The following is a 19,664-nucleotide window of genomic DNA, read 5'->3' as shown; positions in this document are numbered from 1 at the left end:
AATTAGTAATAAGTAATGCAATTACTTTTCAGAGTAATTAGTATAATAATCTAATTACACTGTAGTTGTAATTAGTAGTTAGTAATTAATTACTTTTATTAGAGTAATTTACCCAACACTGCTGAGTATGATACAGACCTTGCAACAACCGATGAGGGACAATTTTCTGATGGTGAGGGCCCTGCTGAGGTTGCTGCTAGATTCTGGTTGAAGAATGGGAATTTTTTCTGGTCTTCATCTCCACCTGAGAGGCGAGGCAGGTTGTCTGCTGAAAAGGTAATCAAGATGACCCCAGGGCTCATAAAATATGCCATTTCCTGGATTAATGATATAAAATCCTTCAAACTGTTCCTGACAGAACCAGTAGAAAACATAGTGATTTCCATGACTAATTTGGAGGGGAGACGCATCTACAAAGACAACTGGAAGGAGGCAGACCAGACAGACATCCAAGCATACATAGGTCTGTTGATTCTGCCTGGGGTCTACAGATCCAGAAACGAGTCTACCACCAGTTTAGGAATTGGGTTTGATACCTTGTGTGAGCGTAGTCAGAACCTTTAACTTTAGTAGCATTTCCAGGCAAAAGAAAATCCTCTTTGGGTCAAAATGACCGAAAGACAACATGAGGGTTAAAGTAAGAAATAACTCAAGTGTCAGGTCACATTGTTCTAGCCTATTAAGGTGAAAAAGCTGTGGTTAGGTCAAGAAGCAAAACAACACCATATTTGCATGTGTGTGTGCTATACATTGTAAATTACTAATCCCAGTACAGTGGCCAGGCATTTGTTTCCTAGAAATTAACCGAGAGCACAAAGTGTTTATAAGAAGAGGTACAGTCTTGCACAGGATGAGAGTACTAAGAAATGTTTTATAACTTCATGCTTAATATAACAGCATGATATGAAATGAATACAGAATACATAAGATTTCATAACTAATTATAAGTGACTATGCATCATATTATTCCATAAACAAAATATATATAAAAGAGAAGGACATAAGAAGAAATCTGTTATAACTTGAACATATAAATTGCATATCAAACACAGACAGATAAAACAGTAGTAAATGCATGCATCTGCAAACTGTCATGTTGATATAGTTGGCACTGCTCCATCTTTCAGTATAAGTTTCTTTGCAAAGTTTGAATCATAATGGTGCTTGAAACAATCCTTAGAAAAATGTGCAGAACAAAGGTAAGTGCCACATTAATGCGTTCAGGAATTTTGTTTACATAAATTTAAGTAACTCGTTCCTAATGTTGGGATCCTTTGGAAGGCTATGCAGAGATGCAGTTTTTCTACAACCAGGAACACAACAACGTCTGGGGACCTTAACATTTTCTTTGGTTAAAAGGAAACTACAGTCACAATAGTACCACTTTCAGAGTTGGGGACAGAAGTTTACATACACTAAGTTAACTGTGCCTTTGAGCATCTTGGAAATTCCAGAAAATTATGTCAAGCCTTTAGACAATTAGCTTCTGATAGGTGTACTGAATTGGAGGTGTACCTGTGGATGTATTTTAAGGCCTACCTTCAAACTCAGTGCCTCTTTGCTTGACATCATGGGAAAATCAAAAGAAATCAGCCAAGACCTCAGAAAATAAATCCACAAGTCTGGTTCATCATTGGGAGCAATTTCCAAAATGGCTGAAGGTACCATGTTCATCTGTACAAACAATAGTATGCAAGTATAAACACCATGGGACCACACAGCCATCATACCGCTCAGGAAGGAGACGCATTCTGTCTCCTAGAGATTAACGAAATTGTGCGAAAAGTGCAAATCAATCCCAGAACAACAGCAAAGGACCTTGTGAAGTTGCTGGAGGAAACAGGTAAACAAGTATCTATATCCACAGTAAAACGAGTTTTATATTGACAAAACCTGAAAGGCTGCTCAGCAAGGAAGAAGCCACTGTTTCAAAACCTCCATAAAAAAGCCAGACTACAGTTTGCAAGTGCAAATGGGGACAAAGATCTTACTTTTGGAGAAATGTCCTCTGGTCTAATGATACAAAATTTGAACTGTTTGGCCAGAATGACCATCGATATGTTTGGAGGAAAAAGGGTGAGGCTTGCAAGCCAAAAAACACCACCCCAACCGTGAAGCATGGGGGTGGCAGCATCATGTTGTGGGGGTGCTTTGCTGCAGGAAGGACTGGTGCACTTCACAAAATAGATGGCATCATGAGGAAGGAAAATTATGAGGATATATTGAAGCAACATCTCAAGACATCAGCCAGGAAGTTAAAGCTCGGTCACAAATGGGTCTTCCAAATGGACAATGACCCCAAGCATACCTCCAAAGTTGTGGCAAAATGGCTTAAGGACAACAATGTCAAGGTATTGGAGTGGCCATCACAAAGCCCTGACCTCAATCCGATAGAAAATTTGTGGGCAGAACAGCGTGTGCAAGCAACGAGGCCTACAAACCTGACACAGTTACACCAGTTCTGTCTGGAGGAATGGGCCAAAATTCCAGCAACTTATTGTGAGAAGCTTGTGGAAGGCTACCCAAAACATCTGACCCAAGTTAAATAATTTAAAGGCAATGCTACCAAATATTAACAAAGTGTATGTAAACTTCTGACCCACTGGGAATGCTGAAATAAATAATACTCTCTATTATTATTCTGACAGTTCACATTCTTAAAATAAAGTAGTGATCCTAACTGACCTAAGACAGGAATTGTGAAAAACTGAGTTTAATGTATTTGGCTAAGGTGTATATAAACTTCTTCAACTGTACATCAAATCCCCACAAGGTGTCAGTGATTGTTTAGATTCATCAATGCAGGTGATTATAGCAAATGACTGTTCTTAAACTACACTTCCTGTGATTACTTTGGGCAACACCTTTTCATATGAGTCACTACATTGCTTGCTACATTGAAACTTTTCCCACATTTAGAGCAGTAGTATGGTTTCTCTCCAGTATGGATTCTCTCGTGTGTTGTCAGGCTTCGTGACACACTAAAACTCTTTCCACAGTATGAGCATGTATAAGGTTTCTCCCCAGTATGGTTTCTCTCATGAATTTTCAGGTTTTGTGACTTAATGAAACTCTTTTCACAGTATGAGCACTTGTAAGGTTTTTCTCCAGTGTGAACTCTTTGGTGCTGTTTTAAGTTGCTGGATTTAATAAAAGTCTTCCCACATTCAAAGCACAAATGAGCCCCCACAGAGGCATGTATTTTCTGGTGCTTTGTCAAATAGGATTGGCGTGCAAAACTCTTTCCACAAGAAGAACACATGTAAGGCTTCTCATTTGTGTGAGTTTTCAGATGTTGTTTTAAGCTTGAATTCAAAGCAAATGTTTTACTGCACTGATCACATTCAAATGATCTTTCTCCAGAGTGAAAGAGGAGATGATTGTTTAAATCGACTGCATATACATAACTTTTTCCACACTGATGGCACGTGTAAGGTCTCTCTCCAGTATGAACTCTCATGTGTTTATTAAGAACTTCTTTATTAGTGAAACTCTTTCCACACTGAGAGCAGGTGACAGCATTATTAGCTGCTCTTCTTTGAGGCTTTTTTAGTGATAAATTCTTCTTAGTCAGCTCTTGAAGTTGCTCTTTCCCTTCCATCATGTCTGAAAAAGTTGACAAAAATAAATTAGACAATTCAAGGACTAGGGATGTCAAAATCTCCGGTACATTGGTACCAAATCAATACTAAAAGTACCAACTTTTAGTTGCAATACCAACTCAATGTAATACCAGCACGCTGTCTGACTGACACCTGACTGCTTTCAAATGCTAACATACAAATTTGACATATTTAAAATAATGTATGCACAATTAAATAAAATCGTGATATGTCCTAGTGTAATTATTAAATTGCGAAAGGCTGTGAATCAGTCTGCATGTGCTGTGCATTTTAAAGTGAATGTGCAAAGCCACCCACTTATACACTGAAAACTCCACAATATGAGCATCATGTTCACTGTACATGTTGTAGGAGATGACAGAGCAGAGCAATCATTCACTGTGAAGCACACAGCACAATTAGACTATATATTTATGAAATCACAGCATTTACCATTTAAGTGTGAAGCTATTGTCAAAACCACACAGAGACTGAAAAGCCTTCATGTCAAATGAAGCTCGATTCAATTAGATATGTGAAACAGAATTTGGTACAGAAATTTATTACAACTGTATAGTAAAATTTAATATTATCTGTAATAATAATAACAACAATGATTAATGAATCATAATACTAATATTTAAGCAATGTCACAAGCAAGAGTTCTGTTGAACTGAATAGAAGTTTTCATTTATAATGTGATGTTGTTGTGCAACACTTTATTTGACAAAAATAAAACCTATGTTGTGTTTTAGATTATGCTGTGATAATCTTTACTGAACCTCTTCATTGGATAAAAATAAATGTTCTATTTTCAGAAAATGTTCTATTTTCATTTGTTTAACGTTTTATATATTTATTTGATTAGGCACTATTTTAACGATTAAATTGAATACAAATTTAAAACATGGAATTCAGAAAAAAAAAAAAAATGGAAAACAGCATTTGTGGGGAAAAAAAAAGTTTTCAGTAGGGTCCTACTTAAACCTGAAATTCTTACAAAATTGAGAAACATTTTAGGGAAACATGCATTTGTTTGAATTTATTATTTACATTAATATTTAACTTTTTAAATAGTCTGAAAAAGAGTGATTAATAGCATGTAACCCATTTTTGCTGTGGTATTTAAATTGGCATCGAGAATTGTAAAATTTTACTAGCATCAGTACCGAATACAGAAATTTTGGCATTGTTACATCCCAATCAATGTAAAATGTAGAAATCAATTTGAACCCTAATTTAATGGCAGAACATAACAAACATCCAGTATTTATTTGTGATTTTTGCTGTGCAAAAGGCGGCAGATACACTATACGGCCAAAAGTTTGTGGACACCCCCTTCTAATTAACGAATTTGGTTACTCCATTAAATCCAGTAAAGAAAAATCTTAATGTTTCTTTATGTAATGGCTTGGGCTTTGTGTACTTCCAAATTTGTGGCAACTGTTTGGGGATAGCCCTTTTCTGTTCCAGCATGATAATGTCCCTGTGAACAAAGTGAGGTCCATAAAGAAATGGTTTACTGTGGTTTACCAAAGGGGGAAATTGATGCCTAAGGTTTTGAAATCAGATGTTCATCAAGCACATATGGTGTCCACAAACTTTTGGCCATATAGTGTATATACAGTATATAAAATATAAAATCATATATAATATACTCTGTGTGCATGTGTGTGTGTGTATATACACACACACAACAGGTCAAAAGTTTTGAAACACTTGACTGAAATGTTTCTCATGATCTTAAAAATCTTCTGATCTGAAGGCGTATGCTTAAATGTTTGAAATTAGTTTTGTAGACAAAAATATGATTGTGCCACCATATTAATTTAATTCATTACAAAACTAAAATTTATAAAAAATAAATTAAAAAAGTTCTTGAAATTGATGACTTGGACCAAATAATAAATTAAAAGCAGCCAATAAGTGCCCAACATAGATGGGAACTCCTTCAATACTGTTTAAAAAGCATCCCAGGGTGATACCTCAAGAAGTTGGTTGAGAAAATGTCAAGAGAACATGTCTGCAAATTCTAGGCAAAGGGTGACTACTTTGAAGATGCTAAAATATATCACAGTTTTGATTTATTTTGGATTTTGTTTAGTCACAACATAATTCCCATAGTTCCATTTATGTTATTCCATAGTTTTGATGACTTTACTATTATTCTAAAATGTGTAGAAACATTTTTATAATAAATAAGTGTTTCAAAACTTTTGACCAGTAGTGTGTGTGTATATATATATATATATATATATATATATATATATATATATATATATATATATATATATATATATATATAAATTTGTGCTCAAAAGTTTGCATACCCTTGGAGAATTGGTAATATATGTACCATTTTTAAAGAAAACATGAGTGAGCAGGCAAAACACATTTCTTTTATTTCTTATGGGATTCATATTCAACTGTAGGTTATAACAGAATGGCACAATCATAAAACAAAAAATGGCAACAAAGAAAAAAATGAAATGACCCCTGTTCAAAAGTCTGCATACCCTTAGTTCCTTTAGCATCAATGACAGCGTGCAGTCTTTTGTAATAGTTGTCTATGAAGCCCCAAATTCTTGCAGGTGGTATAGCTGCCCATCCGTCTTGGCAAAATGCCTCCAGGTCATGCAAAGTCTTTGGTCGTCTTGCGTGAACCGCATGTTTGAGATCTCCCCAGAGTGGCTCGATGATATTAAGGTCAGGAGACTGTGATGGCCACTCCAGAACCTTCACCTTTTTCTGCTGTAACCACTGGAGGGTCAACTTGGCCTTGTGCTTAGGGTCATTGTCGTGCTGGAAAGTCCAAGAGCGTCCCATGCGCAGCTTTCACGCAGAAGAATGCAAATTGTCTGCCAGTATTTTCTGATAGCATGCAGCATTCATCTTGCCATCAATTTTCACAAGATTCCCCGTGCCTTTAGAGCTCACACACCCCCAAAACATCATTGAGCCACCACCATGCTTCACAGTGGGGATGGTATTCTTTTCACTATAGGCCTTGTTGACCCGTCTCCAAACATAGCGCTTATGGTTGTGAACATAAAGCTCTATTTTGGTCTCGTCAGTCCAAATTACAGTGTGCCAGAAGCTGTGAGGCGTGTCAAGGTGTTGTCGGGCATATTGCAACTGGGCTTTTTTGTGGCATTGGCGCAGTAAAGGCTTCTTTCTGGCAACTCAACCATGCAGCTCATTTTTGTTCAAGTATTGTCGTATTGTGCTCCTTGAAACAACCACACCATATTTTTCCAGAGCAGCCTGTATTTCTCCTGAGGTTACCTGTGGGTTTTTCTTTGTTTCCCGAACAATTCTTCTGGCAGTTGTGGCTGAAATCTTTCTTGGTCTACCTGACCTTGGCTTAGTATCAAGAGATCCCCGAATTAGGGGGCCTGGGTAGCTTAGTGGTAAAAGACGCTGGCTACCACACCTGGAGTTCACTAGCTCGAATCCCAAGGCATGCTGAGTGACTCCAGCCAGGTCTCCTAAGCAACCAAATTGGCCCAGTTGCTAGGGAGGGTAGAGTCACATGGGGTAAACTCCTCATGGTCGCTATAATGTGTGGTTTGTTCTCGGTGGGGCGCGTGGTGAGTTGAGCGTGAATGCCACGGTGGATGGCGTGAAGTCTCCACACGCGCTATGTCTCAATGGCAACACGCTCAAAAAGCCAAGTGATAAGATGCGTGGGTTGACGATCTCAGATGCGGAGGCAGCTGGGATCTGTCCTCTGCCACCCGGATCGAGGCGAATCACTACACGACCACGAGGACTTAAAAGCGCATTGGGAATTGGGCATTCCAAATTGGGTGAAAAAGGGGAAAAATCCAAAAAGAGATCCCCGAATTTTCCACTTCTTAATAAGTGATTCAACAGTACTGACTGGCATTTTCAAGGCTTTGGATATCTTTTTATATCCTTTTCCATCTTTATAAAGTTCCATTACCTTGTTACGCAGGTCTTTTGGCAGTACTTTTCTGCTCCCCATGGCTCAGTATCTAGCCTGCTCAGTGCATCCATGTGAGAGCTAACAAACTCATTGACTATTTATACACAGACACGAATTGCAATTTAAAAAGCCACAGGTGTGGGAAATTAACCTTTAATTACCATTTAAACCTGTGTGTGTCACCTTGTGTGTCTGTAACAAGGCCAAACATTCAAGGGTATGTAAACGTTTGATCAGGGCCATTTGGGTGATTTCTGTTATCATTATGATTTAAAAAGGAGCCAAACAACTATGTGATAATAAATGGCTTCATATGATCACTATCCTTAAATAAAAGACAGTTATTTTGCATGATCAGCCATATTTTCAAAATCAATGCCAAAATTTCACAATATCTGCCAGGGTATGCAAACTTTTTGAGCACAACTGTATATTATATATATATATATATATATATATATATATATATATATATATATATATATATATATATATATTCATTTTTATATATATGATTTCATGCAATATAGTATTATAGTATGCAAGCTGTACATTTTATTTTAATATTTAGCTTTTATCCTTTTGATCACATTTTAGCATTTGTTCAAATTTCATTTTTAATAATGATATTGTCAGTGTTTAAAATTTCATACAACTTTTTAACAATATATTCACAAGGTTGGAACCTAATGAAAATAGAATTAATAATTATATTATTATTATTTTATAATTATATCATACAAATAATAATTTAAGTGCTACTATGTCAAAACTACTATTAAAAAAAAGTTTTTTTTTCATTTTTTTTTTACCAAACCCTTGCATAGATGTGGCACAAGCCTATATGTTAAATTATTTAATATTTGTGAACGCAATGCACATTAACAAGAGAGTAGTTGCACAGCGATTTTTTTCCTTATCTGTGCAGTGTATGATTAGAAATAATGTTTCTTTTTAAGTTTTTGATCACCAACTGACTGTAAATAACAGAAAGGATTTTAAAAGAGACATGAAATTGGGTGCCTGGATCTTGTCTTTGGATACAAAATTCACGGAACAAAGAAAAAGTAAACTTTTACTTGTATAATGTGTATTAACTTGCTTGTACAAATATTTATTGTACACTTTTTCAAATTCAAATCTACAAACTCTCGAGTTTGCAACATTTGTACCTTCTTACAGACGTCCAACAGGTGTGGTACTGTTCTGTAGCCATGTTTTAAAATGGAGAATGTTGTAAAAACAATCTGGGGAAGAGTTTAATCAAAGTCAGAGTTGACGTCGTTAAATGCAATACCAATGCCATTTCACAGCTGAACTAAAGCGATGGTGACAGTGCTATCAAGACAGATCCGGACCCACTTCAGCCAAATAAGGTCAATTTCCTTCAGGACGCTCACGAGACACAACACGCTGTAAAAGATGAGGCTGAATCCAGCTTCTGCTGCTTATTCAGTAAAACGATTGTGGCGCTCAAGTTCTTCTTCATAACTACACAACTCAAGAAAAATGTACTCACCAATGGCTAATAAAATACATATTTTAGTTGCATAGTGTGAAAATTGGTCGCATTGGTGAGTGATTTACTTGCTATGTAGAGGGTTGCTAAGTGATTATAAATCTTCACTTTTGGCACTGGCATATGTATTGTAAATAAAATGTTTTTTTGTGAGTTGGCAACATAGCTGCTTTTGGGGGCAAAATGGCAGACACTTAAGAATGGGACGATTCGGTTATCTCACGGTTCGGTTCGATATATGATATGAGGTTATCGATTCGATAATATCTCGATTTGATATGATAACATTAATATTAAATGACAAAGTATGGCAGAATTTTTTTTTTTTAAATGTTTGCGCAAAATGCACATTTTATTTCTCATAAAAAGTACGTTCTTAAATACACAATATAAATCTTCAAACTCTAAATAATAAGAGTTTCTCATGTGCCTTTCACTATAAAAAAAGAGCTTTCAAACAAACAAGCTTTCAAAAATAGTGGACTACATTCATGCTGATCAGATGCAGAACAAGCAATAGAACTGAACAAAACCTGTCCTGAAAAAGTGTGAAAATATTTACGTTTTTAATCATTTGTTTGTCTTGATTATTATAATTACATTTAAAATGTTTAAAAATATAAAAATTCTACTTTCTATCAATTAATATTATTTCTTGTAATTGTATATATAATAATATGAGCTGTCAATGTTTGAAATAATGTGTACAATTTAAAGTAATAACATTAAGTTTACATTCATTTGTATAACAAGCACTATAACTGTACTGTCACTTTAAGAGTTTAACGTGCATCTCACAGACTTGCCACAGTCTTTTAATATCCTTTCTGTTCTTACAGTAAAATAAAAAGTTAAAAAAAAATAATAATTTTGATCACAAATAGCACAGAAGCGCCAAAAAATCTAGACTTCTCTCTCATTGATAAATGAACCGCAACACCAGTGCGAGTCTGCACAATGATGTGCGATGAAATGCACGAAACTCTTAAATTGACAGTACCATTATAGCGTTCGTTATACAAATGAATGTAAACTTAATGTTATTACTTGTAAATTGTACACATTATTTAAAACACTGACAGATCATATGTCATGTCATTATTATATATACAATTTCAAGAAATAATATTAATTGATAGAAAGTAGAATTTTTATATTTTTAAAAAGTTAAAATGTGATTATAATAATCAAGACAAAAAAATTATTAAAAACTTTTTCAGGACAGGTCATTTCAGTTCTATTGCTTGTTCTGGACCTGATCAGCCTGAATATAGCTCACTATTTCTGAAGGCTCATTTGTTTGTGATCATTCCTTATAGTGAAATGCATATGAGAAACTCTTATTGTTTTACCTTGAGCATTTATATTGTGTATTAAAGAACTTTTATAACTATTTTTATGAGAATTTATAATGTGCATTTTGTGCAAACATAAAAAAAGAAAATAAATATTTCTGCCATACTTTGTCATTCAAGTGTTATCATATCGAATCAAGATAATATTGAATCGTGAACCTCATATCGTATATAAAAACGAGATAACCATATCGTCCCATCCCAAGTAAATAGGTATCGGACAAAAATGTTCATGTCTGTGCATTCCTCGAAGAAACATACCTGGATGAATAAAATCTTCATCACTCTGTTGTTCCTCTGCTATGGTTTCATCATCATCATCTTCATCACTCTGTTGTTCCTCTGCTGTGTTTTCTTCTTTTATCTCCTCCTGCTTCACTTCAATCTTCACTGGTGTCTGCAGCATCTGCTGTTCTCCAGCATGAATCACATCCACCTGCTCTCTCATGATGAACATCTGAACACAAAAACATCATCATTATAATGGACTGACATTCATCAAACTCAAAAAATATTCTATACTTATACAAGAAGTAAATATAAAGAGAAATAAAAACCACAAATTTGTAGAATAACATTAATTTGTCAAATGAATATTGAATAAATGACACTTAAATTATTACTCTAAAATAGTGCTGTCAGTGTATTAAAATTTGTAATCACGATTAATCGTATATTTTTTTTTTAGATAATTGTGATTAATCACGGGTCTCGAAAGTGCTCAAATTTGACACTACATATTAGTGGTCGACCGATGTGGGGTTTTTTTAATGGTCGATGCCGATACAATGCCGATATATATAACAATTTAATATAGTAAATAACAAACATAAAATTGCTTAAAAAAACCCCTCTTATTTAGCTCTACATTTACTTAATTTCACACAAAATTTTAACTTTGTAAAAAAGAATCTAAAAAAATAATATTGTATTTAAATGGTAGCAGTTTCTTCTGAATTCTGTTTAGTCATAACATTTTTGTAATTTATTTGCACATGAAGAAATTAATATATTAGGAAGAAGGAAATAACAGTACACACAGTAGTCCAGCAACCATGGATGGCATGTCCACGTTAGCAATCGCATTTACTCAGAAAATACCGAATAAAACCAATTGTACATACAGTGCATAGCGAATAAGACATTTACTTATAGCACACGTGAAGCTCTTTTACATGGAAGTTGCATCAGAGAGTATTTGGCAGAGATGGGCCACTTCTATTAAAATGAATGGGAAAAATCAGAACGCCCAACTGCAGCCAACGGTCAGTGGATGTAGACAGGAAGTCCCACCTTACATGTAAAAGAGCCAATCACTTTTTAGATACAGACATCGCCTGTGAATCAACTCGAGAATGCGCATGCGCGTTAGCTATAAAAGCTGGAAAATGTTAGTTTTTTAGCATAATCTGAGGTAAAGAAACACCATTTATGATACCTGTGTTGTCAGATTTTACTGCTGATATGAAATATGTCCTCTGATCGTAATCTTGACCAGAGATTTCGGTCTTTCCCCATTCAAGTGGATAGGAGATGCACTTTCATGACTGGAAATAGCCTCCCGAGAGCGTTCCAAACATGGCCGACAGTGGACTGACTTGCTAGAAAGACTTTGGTTGGACTCATGCGGATCCAGCAATCTTCTGACAGTTTAAATGGCCAGGATCACCCTGCTTGGTTCGTCGTCATGATTTGTGAATCAGAGGAACTTTTGATCCTGATCCTGAAGTTTTGATTCTGGCTGATAGAATACACACTTCAGAGGAAGATATTAGATGAGCGCTCGACAGGAAGAAAACGCTGGAGTTTCGTGAGGTTCATGAATTACATCCATTTATACGAGATATTTGCATATTTGAAAACGGTATATAATAGAAGTTTTATTGATATTTACCATTTACAATTAGAAAAGTTACAGGAAACTGTTGAGGACTGTTAAAATACGTGCTTTAGAGTAAGATAAATTAGTACTCCACAGAATTCTGGATCTGCTGAAGTTTTGTAAGGTTTGTTTATTAGAGGTTTAAACTAGATATGCGCATATTTGCAGACAGTATATGATATTAGTTTTATTGATATTTGCCTTTTTATCATTAGACAAGACAGTTAAAAGTTACAGGGAACTGGGTGCCTGGCTAGCTCAGCAAGTAAAGATGCTGACTACCACCCATGGAGTTCGTGAGTTTGAATCCCAGGGTGTGCTGAGTGAATCCATCCAGGTCTCCTAAGCAACCAAAATGGCCAAGTTGCAGGGTGGGTAGAGTCACGTTGGGTGAGTTGTGCGTGGATGCCGCAGTGGACGGTGTCTCCGCGGTAACGCGCTCAACAAGCCACGTGATAAGATGCGCGGATTGACGGTCTCAGTCAATCCGCGGAGGCAACTTAGATTCGTCCTACGCCACCCGGATTGAGGCAAGTCACTACACCACCACGAGGACTTAGAGTGCATTGGGAATTGGGCTTTCCAAATTGGGGAGAACATTTTTAAAAAGTTACAGGGAACTGTTGAGGTGAGAGAGGGAGAATGAAATAGGCGAGCACTTCAACATTATTAGCTCAAACCGGTCACCGGTCTATTATTGTAGTAACATGATGCATGTAGCAACAAAATTAACCGTGACTGGTCGTTTACATGTTTCAGTCACTTCACACGCAAGCAGGCGATTTTTGGCACCCTCAAGAAAAAAATCAGCCAAACAGGAAAATGTTTCGGCCTCAGCGATATATCGGTACTACATATATTTATTTTCCTGTCAAAATGCATTTATTTCCATTTTAGGAAAGTGAGCAAAACAATATGTAACAATATGGTGGTTTATTAACATTTTCCAAACTAAGCCTTCCACAGTATAAAGATAGAAATGCTTTAAAATATCACCAATTCAAAAAACATTAAACGTTTCCCCAAAGTCTACGTGGGAGCTTGAATTATTGAAAGAACTAGTGCCCACATAGGTTGCATATTCATTGCCATGGGAATTAAATCTCTTAAACACTCATCCTCCACAATATTAATCAGCCGGTAGACTGTGGCTATACGCTTTCCTACAGCAACCGTGAAGCTGCGTTCATGATTCATGTCAGAGCATCAACGCCAACGTTAAACGCCACTTTGAACTCCACATGAAAAGCGCTTGCAGACAAAAACCACTCATTGGTGATAGTTAAGTCTTGACATGCTTCTGTGATAATTAAAACGCACCTTACATAGGTCCCATCTAGGCTTTTTTGTACATCAAACAGCGTTAAAAGTTCCTTTTTCCATCTCCATCATTTCAAGGAAGCACTGTTGTGTGCGTTTGTGGCATGTCCATCAGTGTAATGCCTCCGGATGGACGCATTAAAAAGGTTCTGCACTCCTAAGAAGTGTTGGTTAATCTTTATTAATGGTACATGTGTTAATCCTCAGAGTTGGAGTCACATGCAGAGAGCAAAAACAGAGGATAGTCCACCCCTGAAATATTTAGTGTCTTTAATACCCTGTCTATGTGTACGTGCAAAAGCACTTCCTTTTTTGGTGCAAGAGTTCTGCATGATGTTAGGCAATAACTCAGGTCAGGTCTCTCTGACCTACTGAGAAGTGAAAACTGGTTAAGTCTAAGGGTCCAAAACAGACCCCCTTGCATGTTTGTTCCAACTGGGTATTGTAAATTACTGAGCTCAGCAAGATAAGCAAAGCAATCCTGACATCCTGTGTCTGTCTTGAGTGCACAAAGTTTAGACAATAAAGCATAAAAACCAACAAGATCATACAAAGAGAATGACTTAATATTCCAACATACATTTTGAGTATGAATGAGTACATTGATAATATGAATGCATATATAATTATGTATATATAATTGATTGCAAGTATAATATTGCATAAGCAAAGTATAAAAAGAATGAAAATCATCTGGCCACATGCATTAATAACAAACTCGCTGGATATATCAAAAATTAAACATGATATTTTCAGATTTCTTCTCGTTTCTTCTGAAAGAGAATAGTTCAAAGAGTCCTTCACAAAACCGCCAAATGCAGCGATAATAAGCTTCGGTTGCGATGCATACAGATATATACAACATACACACAAATGCACATAAAAACAAATATAAATCTCACAGATTACGTATAACACATTAAACACGTACCAACTGAGCGCTCAAACTGTGACATGACTTCTTGCTTGGCGGTTTGCAAAACGACTTAGGGTGTTTTGGCGCCAACTAATGAATTGGAGTGTGTGTGTGTGTGTGTGTGTGTGTGTGTGTGTGTGTGTGTGTGTGTGTGTGTGTGTGTGGAAGCCGTGGAGTGCCGATTAAAAAAGAATGAAGAACTAAATGATCAATCTATTAATTTGAAAATAAAAAACGTGAATAAATATATATATATATATATATATATATATATATATATATATATATATATATATATATATATATATATATATATATATATATATATTATAAATGGACAAATAGATAGACATATTTACATTTATTGTGTATTTAATTCATGTTTAAAATACAATTAAATGCAACAACAAAATAGCGCATTAAAGCTAGTGTGTGCAATCTTTTCCAGAATCGTTTTTTTATACTGGTTGAAAGTCTCTTCACATCCTGATAGCAATCAATAATTTAACTGGTCTAAATGTAAAAAAACAAATATATATATATATATATATATATATATATATATATATATATATATATATATATATCTTCTGTGGAAGGGACAGGACTAAAAAATGATCGACCAATCATTGCATTCGGTCCGAATGTAATGATAGGATGTCCTTCCTGTCTGTCAATCTATATTTCCATACCGCCGCGCAACTTGTTCGCGCAATCACACGTCATCAGCGCGGGTTCCTTGACGCTGTGCAGAGCGAGCGCGAGAATGGAAGGCGAACCGCAGCTACCTTATGTTCCTCCTGAACCACCAGTAAAAGGAAACAAGAAAAGAAAGACCATGTTAGAAACTTCTAAAACGAAAAAATGTCTGGATCAAAAGCGTGCTAAAAGCAGAAATAACATTGGCGTTGCTTTTCCACGCTGGAGGCAACTGCGGGACTCAAAGGGTCTGAAAAATGACGCCATGGTTGCTGTTTTTCTTTTGGACAGGTAATTATATGGTTTGATTTGTTTTTGATATATTTTGTTAATGTAATGAAGTATTTAGCTCATGTAGTTTGTGTACCTTTACGAATTAGCTCAACGCTTGCAGCAGTTACGGTGTAAAATGAAACTATTTTTATGTTTTCAACGTTACGAAAACACTGCAACATCCACACCTTTGGTGCATGGATTCATAAGGCCACCACCACCAACTGTTTCGACTATTTCTTCAGTCTCTCCCAAAACAGTGAGTACAATGTCATGATAGAGGAGGCATGGCTTTGGAGACACCTCTGAAGCGAGGGTGAGCTCTATGCTTTCAAAGCTAGCTTGCTAACTGCTAGCCTCTCTGGATTACACACCCTAGCTTTAATAAGTCATTTTTAAATGCACCTTTAAAATTGCATTTAAAAAAGCATTTGGGTATTGTTTTTCTTTATTCATTTTCCAGTTGCTTTTTTTTCATATAATTGCCAATGGCTTTTCTTTTTCATTTTTACTTTGGCTTTTGTTTCACCATTTGATAATCGAGTTTAAAAATGCCACTGCACAATTGACTCGCGGGAGTAACCAATGAAATTTAGACTGTTTTAAGACACTTCCCTCACATGCCACTGGAATTAGATGTAAGATGGTTATTTATAGAGGTATGAGCAGTTTACGTGCTCTATGAAGCCCGTGCAAAAGACCAGAGAAAGGGAGACGTTAACCCCAATGCAGTCAACAGAACGAGCCCCCCGACCCATATCTCTGACTGAAAACACATAATTACTTGAATACACCTCTTCTATGATGAACATATTTTCACTTTCTAAATCTGAAGTCATTTTGATATTTTTTCTGGGGCTTAAAGTAAAAAATGTCATGTGGTGTGACCATCCAAAGACAAAAAAATAAATAAATAAAAAATAAAAATTGAAGCTTTATTGAAAAAGAAGAAAAGTGTTTCCCTGAGTACTGCAAAGTAATCTTTTATTATTTATAAAAATAATAATAAAAAGTTGCCTATGCACCAAACGACCCTGAACCAGCCAAGAAACCCTAAACTATAACATCTGAAGGTGCTCCCATCTTGTGGTGGTGAAGAGTCATCACATAAATTAAAAAAGACTTTGGATTTTCATTTTCTAAAGAAAATATGAGGGGCATTTGCCTCTGATGTTGTGGGTGACTCTTAGCATTTTGTTATTTGGTGAAAAGGGAAGAAACTTAGCTTAAAAAGACTTACGGGTGAAAAAATGTGGACAGTTTCTATGTACATTTTAGTTAACAGGTTAATTAACATGAAATGGTGCACCTTTCTCTGAAGTGTCTTTGAATAAGTATGATCTTAATTTGTTACTCAAAAATGCATATTGCTGTCTCAAAAGTATGAGCATTAGTTGAACATTTTTGTCCCATTACTATTGCCCCTATTTCAATATAACCCCCTGGGGCTGTTTTATCCCAAGTGAGGGGCCCCCTTGTCACATTAAAAAAAAAATTGAAAAACATTGTTATTTCTTTTCACACAATCTATGCTGCTCCATCAATATTCAATACAAAATCTTGATAGACTTTGTGACCTAAAAATAAAGCCCTGTCATACCCTCTTACTAGTAAAAAACAAAACAAGCAAACACATCAAATTAAAGGGATAATATCATATTTATTTCATTATTGTTCTTGAGGTTCACTTAATGTTTGTAAAGGTTTTTGCACTACAAACAGTCATAATGTAGTATTAAATGACCTTTTCCCACCTAAAGCACTCTGTCTTAAAACGCTCGGTTTTCTGTACTGTCAACTTTAAGCCCACTGTTATGACTGGCTAACATTTTGCAGAGAAAATGCCGCCAATACTTTTTTCACTGCCTGATAACAGTAGCCTGGAATAACACAAGCTTCAAATGTAAAGGGTTTCCAGTTGTATTGGACGGTTGGCCCAGGCGTTGGCCTCTGCTGTGTGGCTTCTTCAATATGCATCCCACGTAATGGGAAATACGGGATGTTTGCCAGATGATTCGCACCCGATCATTTCACAGGTCAACCGAGGGAGGGAATCCCCCTCGACTGTTTCGCTGCTTTCATACGGGACAATGGGCTTCCCGATGCATTCATTTTAGACAAAATATGGGACGTCCTGGCTAATGAAAGACAGAAGAGACGGCAGCCACTACCGTATAATACACCATTGTCTTTCATTGCACTCCGTGCTACGTGCTCTTCTTACAAACAGTAATAAAATAATCTCAAATCAATATTTCATGCGCAGTTATGTATTTCTTTGGTAAATAACATCTGGGGACCTTATTTGACTTCTTAAACTTTGATTGGTTAAAAGTAATCTACAGCAACAATAGTACCACTTTCAATAGAGTTGGAGACCTCAGCCGCTCTCTTTCAGATCACCGCAACAATTACGTATGCTGAGGAAGTGGGGATGTTCAAATGAACACCCCATTCCTACATCACTGTGGGGCTGGAGAGGAAGTTTTGAGTTCTGAAACTTACATAATGTTTTTAATAGTACAATGACCTCTAAATGTATAAGTCAAAATATCAAGAAAGATTTGATGATTTTACTGTGTACCCACGTTAGCGATGCAATGTACAGTATATGCTAACAGGGAATGTTTCCATTTACTTGCATCTGTCTAATCACAATTGCAAAATAAACTTTAAAGTGAAGATAAATCTCTAAAGTAAATTAGGAAAGATATAGATACAGCAAATCCTCACAAGGTGTCAGTGATTTAGATTTCACCTCCAGTGGCTGCGGTCATATCTGGAACCCTCCAACGGCCAAGGCAAAACAAATATCGGTTAACTATTGTCATTGATTTTTGTTGATGACGATAGTTCCAAAGCATCTATTAATGATAAAAACCAATAAATCAGCCAACCTCAAACCCACATTATAAGAGCTGTGGACTGGTTCAACAGCTAAACAACAAAAACTGAATTAATATACATTTGTTTCTGTTAAAATACAAAATTAGCCCACTTATAACAGGAAAAAAAACAGTTTTCAATGTTATAACAATTACCTTCCCTAAACTTCTTTTGATTAAGGCCAAACTTCATCATTGCAGGTGGTTATAGCAAATGACTCTTCTTTGACAATGCTGCTCTTTTAGAAGAAATTTCATCTTTGGTATAGATCTTATTCACAGTAGCGCCATCTTTGATTTTTTTTTTTTTTTTTACGGGAAAGAAAACAAGGCTGTAAGGGTTAAACTTACCATCTCTTCAGTGGCACGCACAGTAATAAGCTGTATAAAGCTCCTAGATCTCACCCTAAAAGTTTTCTGTCTATTGAATGTTCTTGGGATAATATACTGTATTTTCAATGTTTTGTCTGCGTAACGATCCAAAAACACTTTTAACTGAAGTACAGCCCAGTTAAGAGACTGTGCGTCCATCCTTCACAGACTCATTGTCATTCCCCTCAAAAATCAAAGATGGCACTGCTGTGAATAAGGTTTATTATCTGAATTTTCACCAAGTTATTTGAAGCATTGTCCCTGAAGATCGACATCTCTCTGTGATTACTTTGGGCAACCACTTTTCATATTAGTCACTAGAATTCTTGCTGTGCTGAAACTTTTCCCTCATGAAGAGCAGTGGTATGGTTTCTCTCCAGTATGGATTCTCTTTTTTTTTCTTTCCCTTTTTCATCCAATTTGGAATGTCCAATTCCCAGTGCACTTTTTAAGTCCCCATGGTCGCGTAGTGATTCGCCTCAATCCGGGTGGTGGAGGATGAATCCCAGTTGCCTCCGCATCTGAGACCATCAACCTGCGCATCTTATCACGTGGCTTGTTGAGCGCGTTGCCACGGAGACATAGCGCCTGTGGAAGCTTCACGCCATCCACTGCGGCATCCGTGCTCAACTCACCACGCGCCCCACCAAGAACGAACCATATTATAGCGACCACGAGGAGGTTACCCCATGTGACTCTACCATCCCTAGCAACCGGGCCAATTGGGTTGCTTGGGAGGCCTGGCTGGAGTCACTCAGCACACCCAGTATGGATTCTCTTGTGTGTTTTCAGGCATTGTAACCAAGTGAAACTCTTCTCACAGTGTGAGCACTTGTAAGGTTTCTCTCCAGTATGAATTCTCTCATGTGTTTTCAGGCTTTGTGACACACTA

At 36.4% G+C, this 19,664-nt stretch overlaps 2 protein-coding genes across 2 annotated transcripts in view; both read right to left on the bottom strand.

The window, feature by feature from the left end:
- Positions 1–3,464, bottom strand: part of LOC127418586 (gastrula zinc finger protein XlCGF57.1-like) — a 29,765-nt gene extending 26,301 nt beyond the window's left edge. Inside the window, exon 1 of the mRNA XM_051659213.1 lies at positions 3,409–3,464. The gene's annotated coding sequence lies outside the window, so the exon portion shown is untranslated. The remainder of the gene's footprint in view (positions 1–3,408) is intronic.
- On the bottom strand, positions 870–14,626 carry LOC127418631 (gastrula zinc finger protein XlCGF7.1-like). Its single transcript, XM_051659288.1, has 3 exons — positions 14,559–14,626; positions 10,687–10,882; positions 870–3,606 (listed from the first exon to the last, which is right to left on the bottom strand). Exons 2-3 carry the CDS (start codon positions 10,880–10,882, stop codon positions 2,849–2,851), a joined length of 954 nt encoding a protein of 317 aa, XP_051515248.1. The 5' UTR covers positions 14,559–14,626; the 3' UTR covers positions 870–2,848.
- Between the last annotated feature and the right edge of the window lie 5,038 nt (positions 14,627–19,664).

This window comes from Myxocyprinus asiaticus, chromosome 28 (assembly GCF_019703515.2).
Source record: "Myxocyprinus asiaticus isolate MX2 ecotype Aquarium Trade chromosome 28, UBuf_Myxa_2, whole genome shotgun sequence".
Taxonomy (NCBI): Eukaryota; Metazoa; Chordata; class Actinopteri; order Cypriniformes; family Catostomidae; genus Myxocyprinus; species Myxocyprinus asiaticus.
Note: the sequence above shows the minus strand (reverse complement) of the source record. Positions and strands in the feature narration are given on the sequence as shown.

Bases quoted from the DNA above. Each gene is read 5' to 3' on its own strand.
- LOC127418631 (XM_051659288.1), bottom strand. From the start codon at position 10,882: ATGTTCATCATGAGAGAGCAGGTGGATGTGATTCATGCTGGAGAACAG. The intron at 3,607-10,686 runs GTATGTTTCTTC...CAACTTTTTCAG, and splicing joins TGAAGATTTTATTCATCCAG to ACATGATGGAAGGGAAAGAG.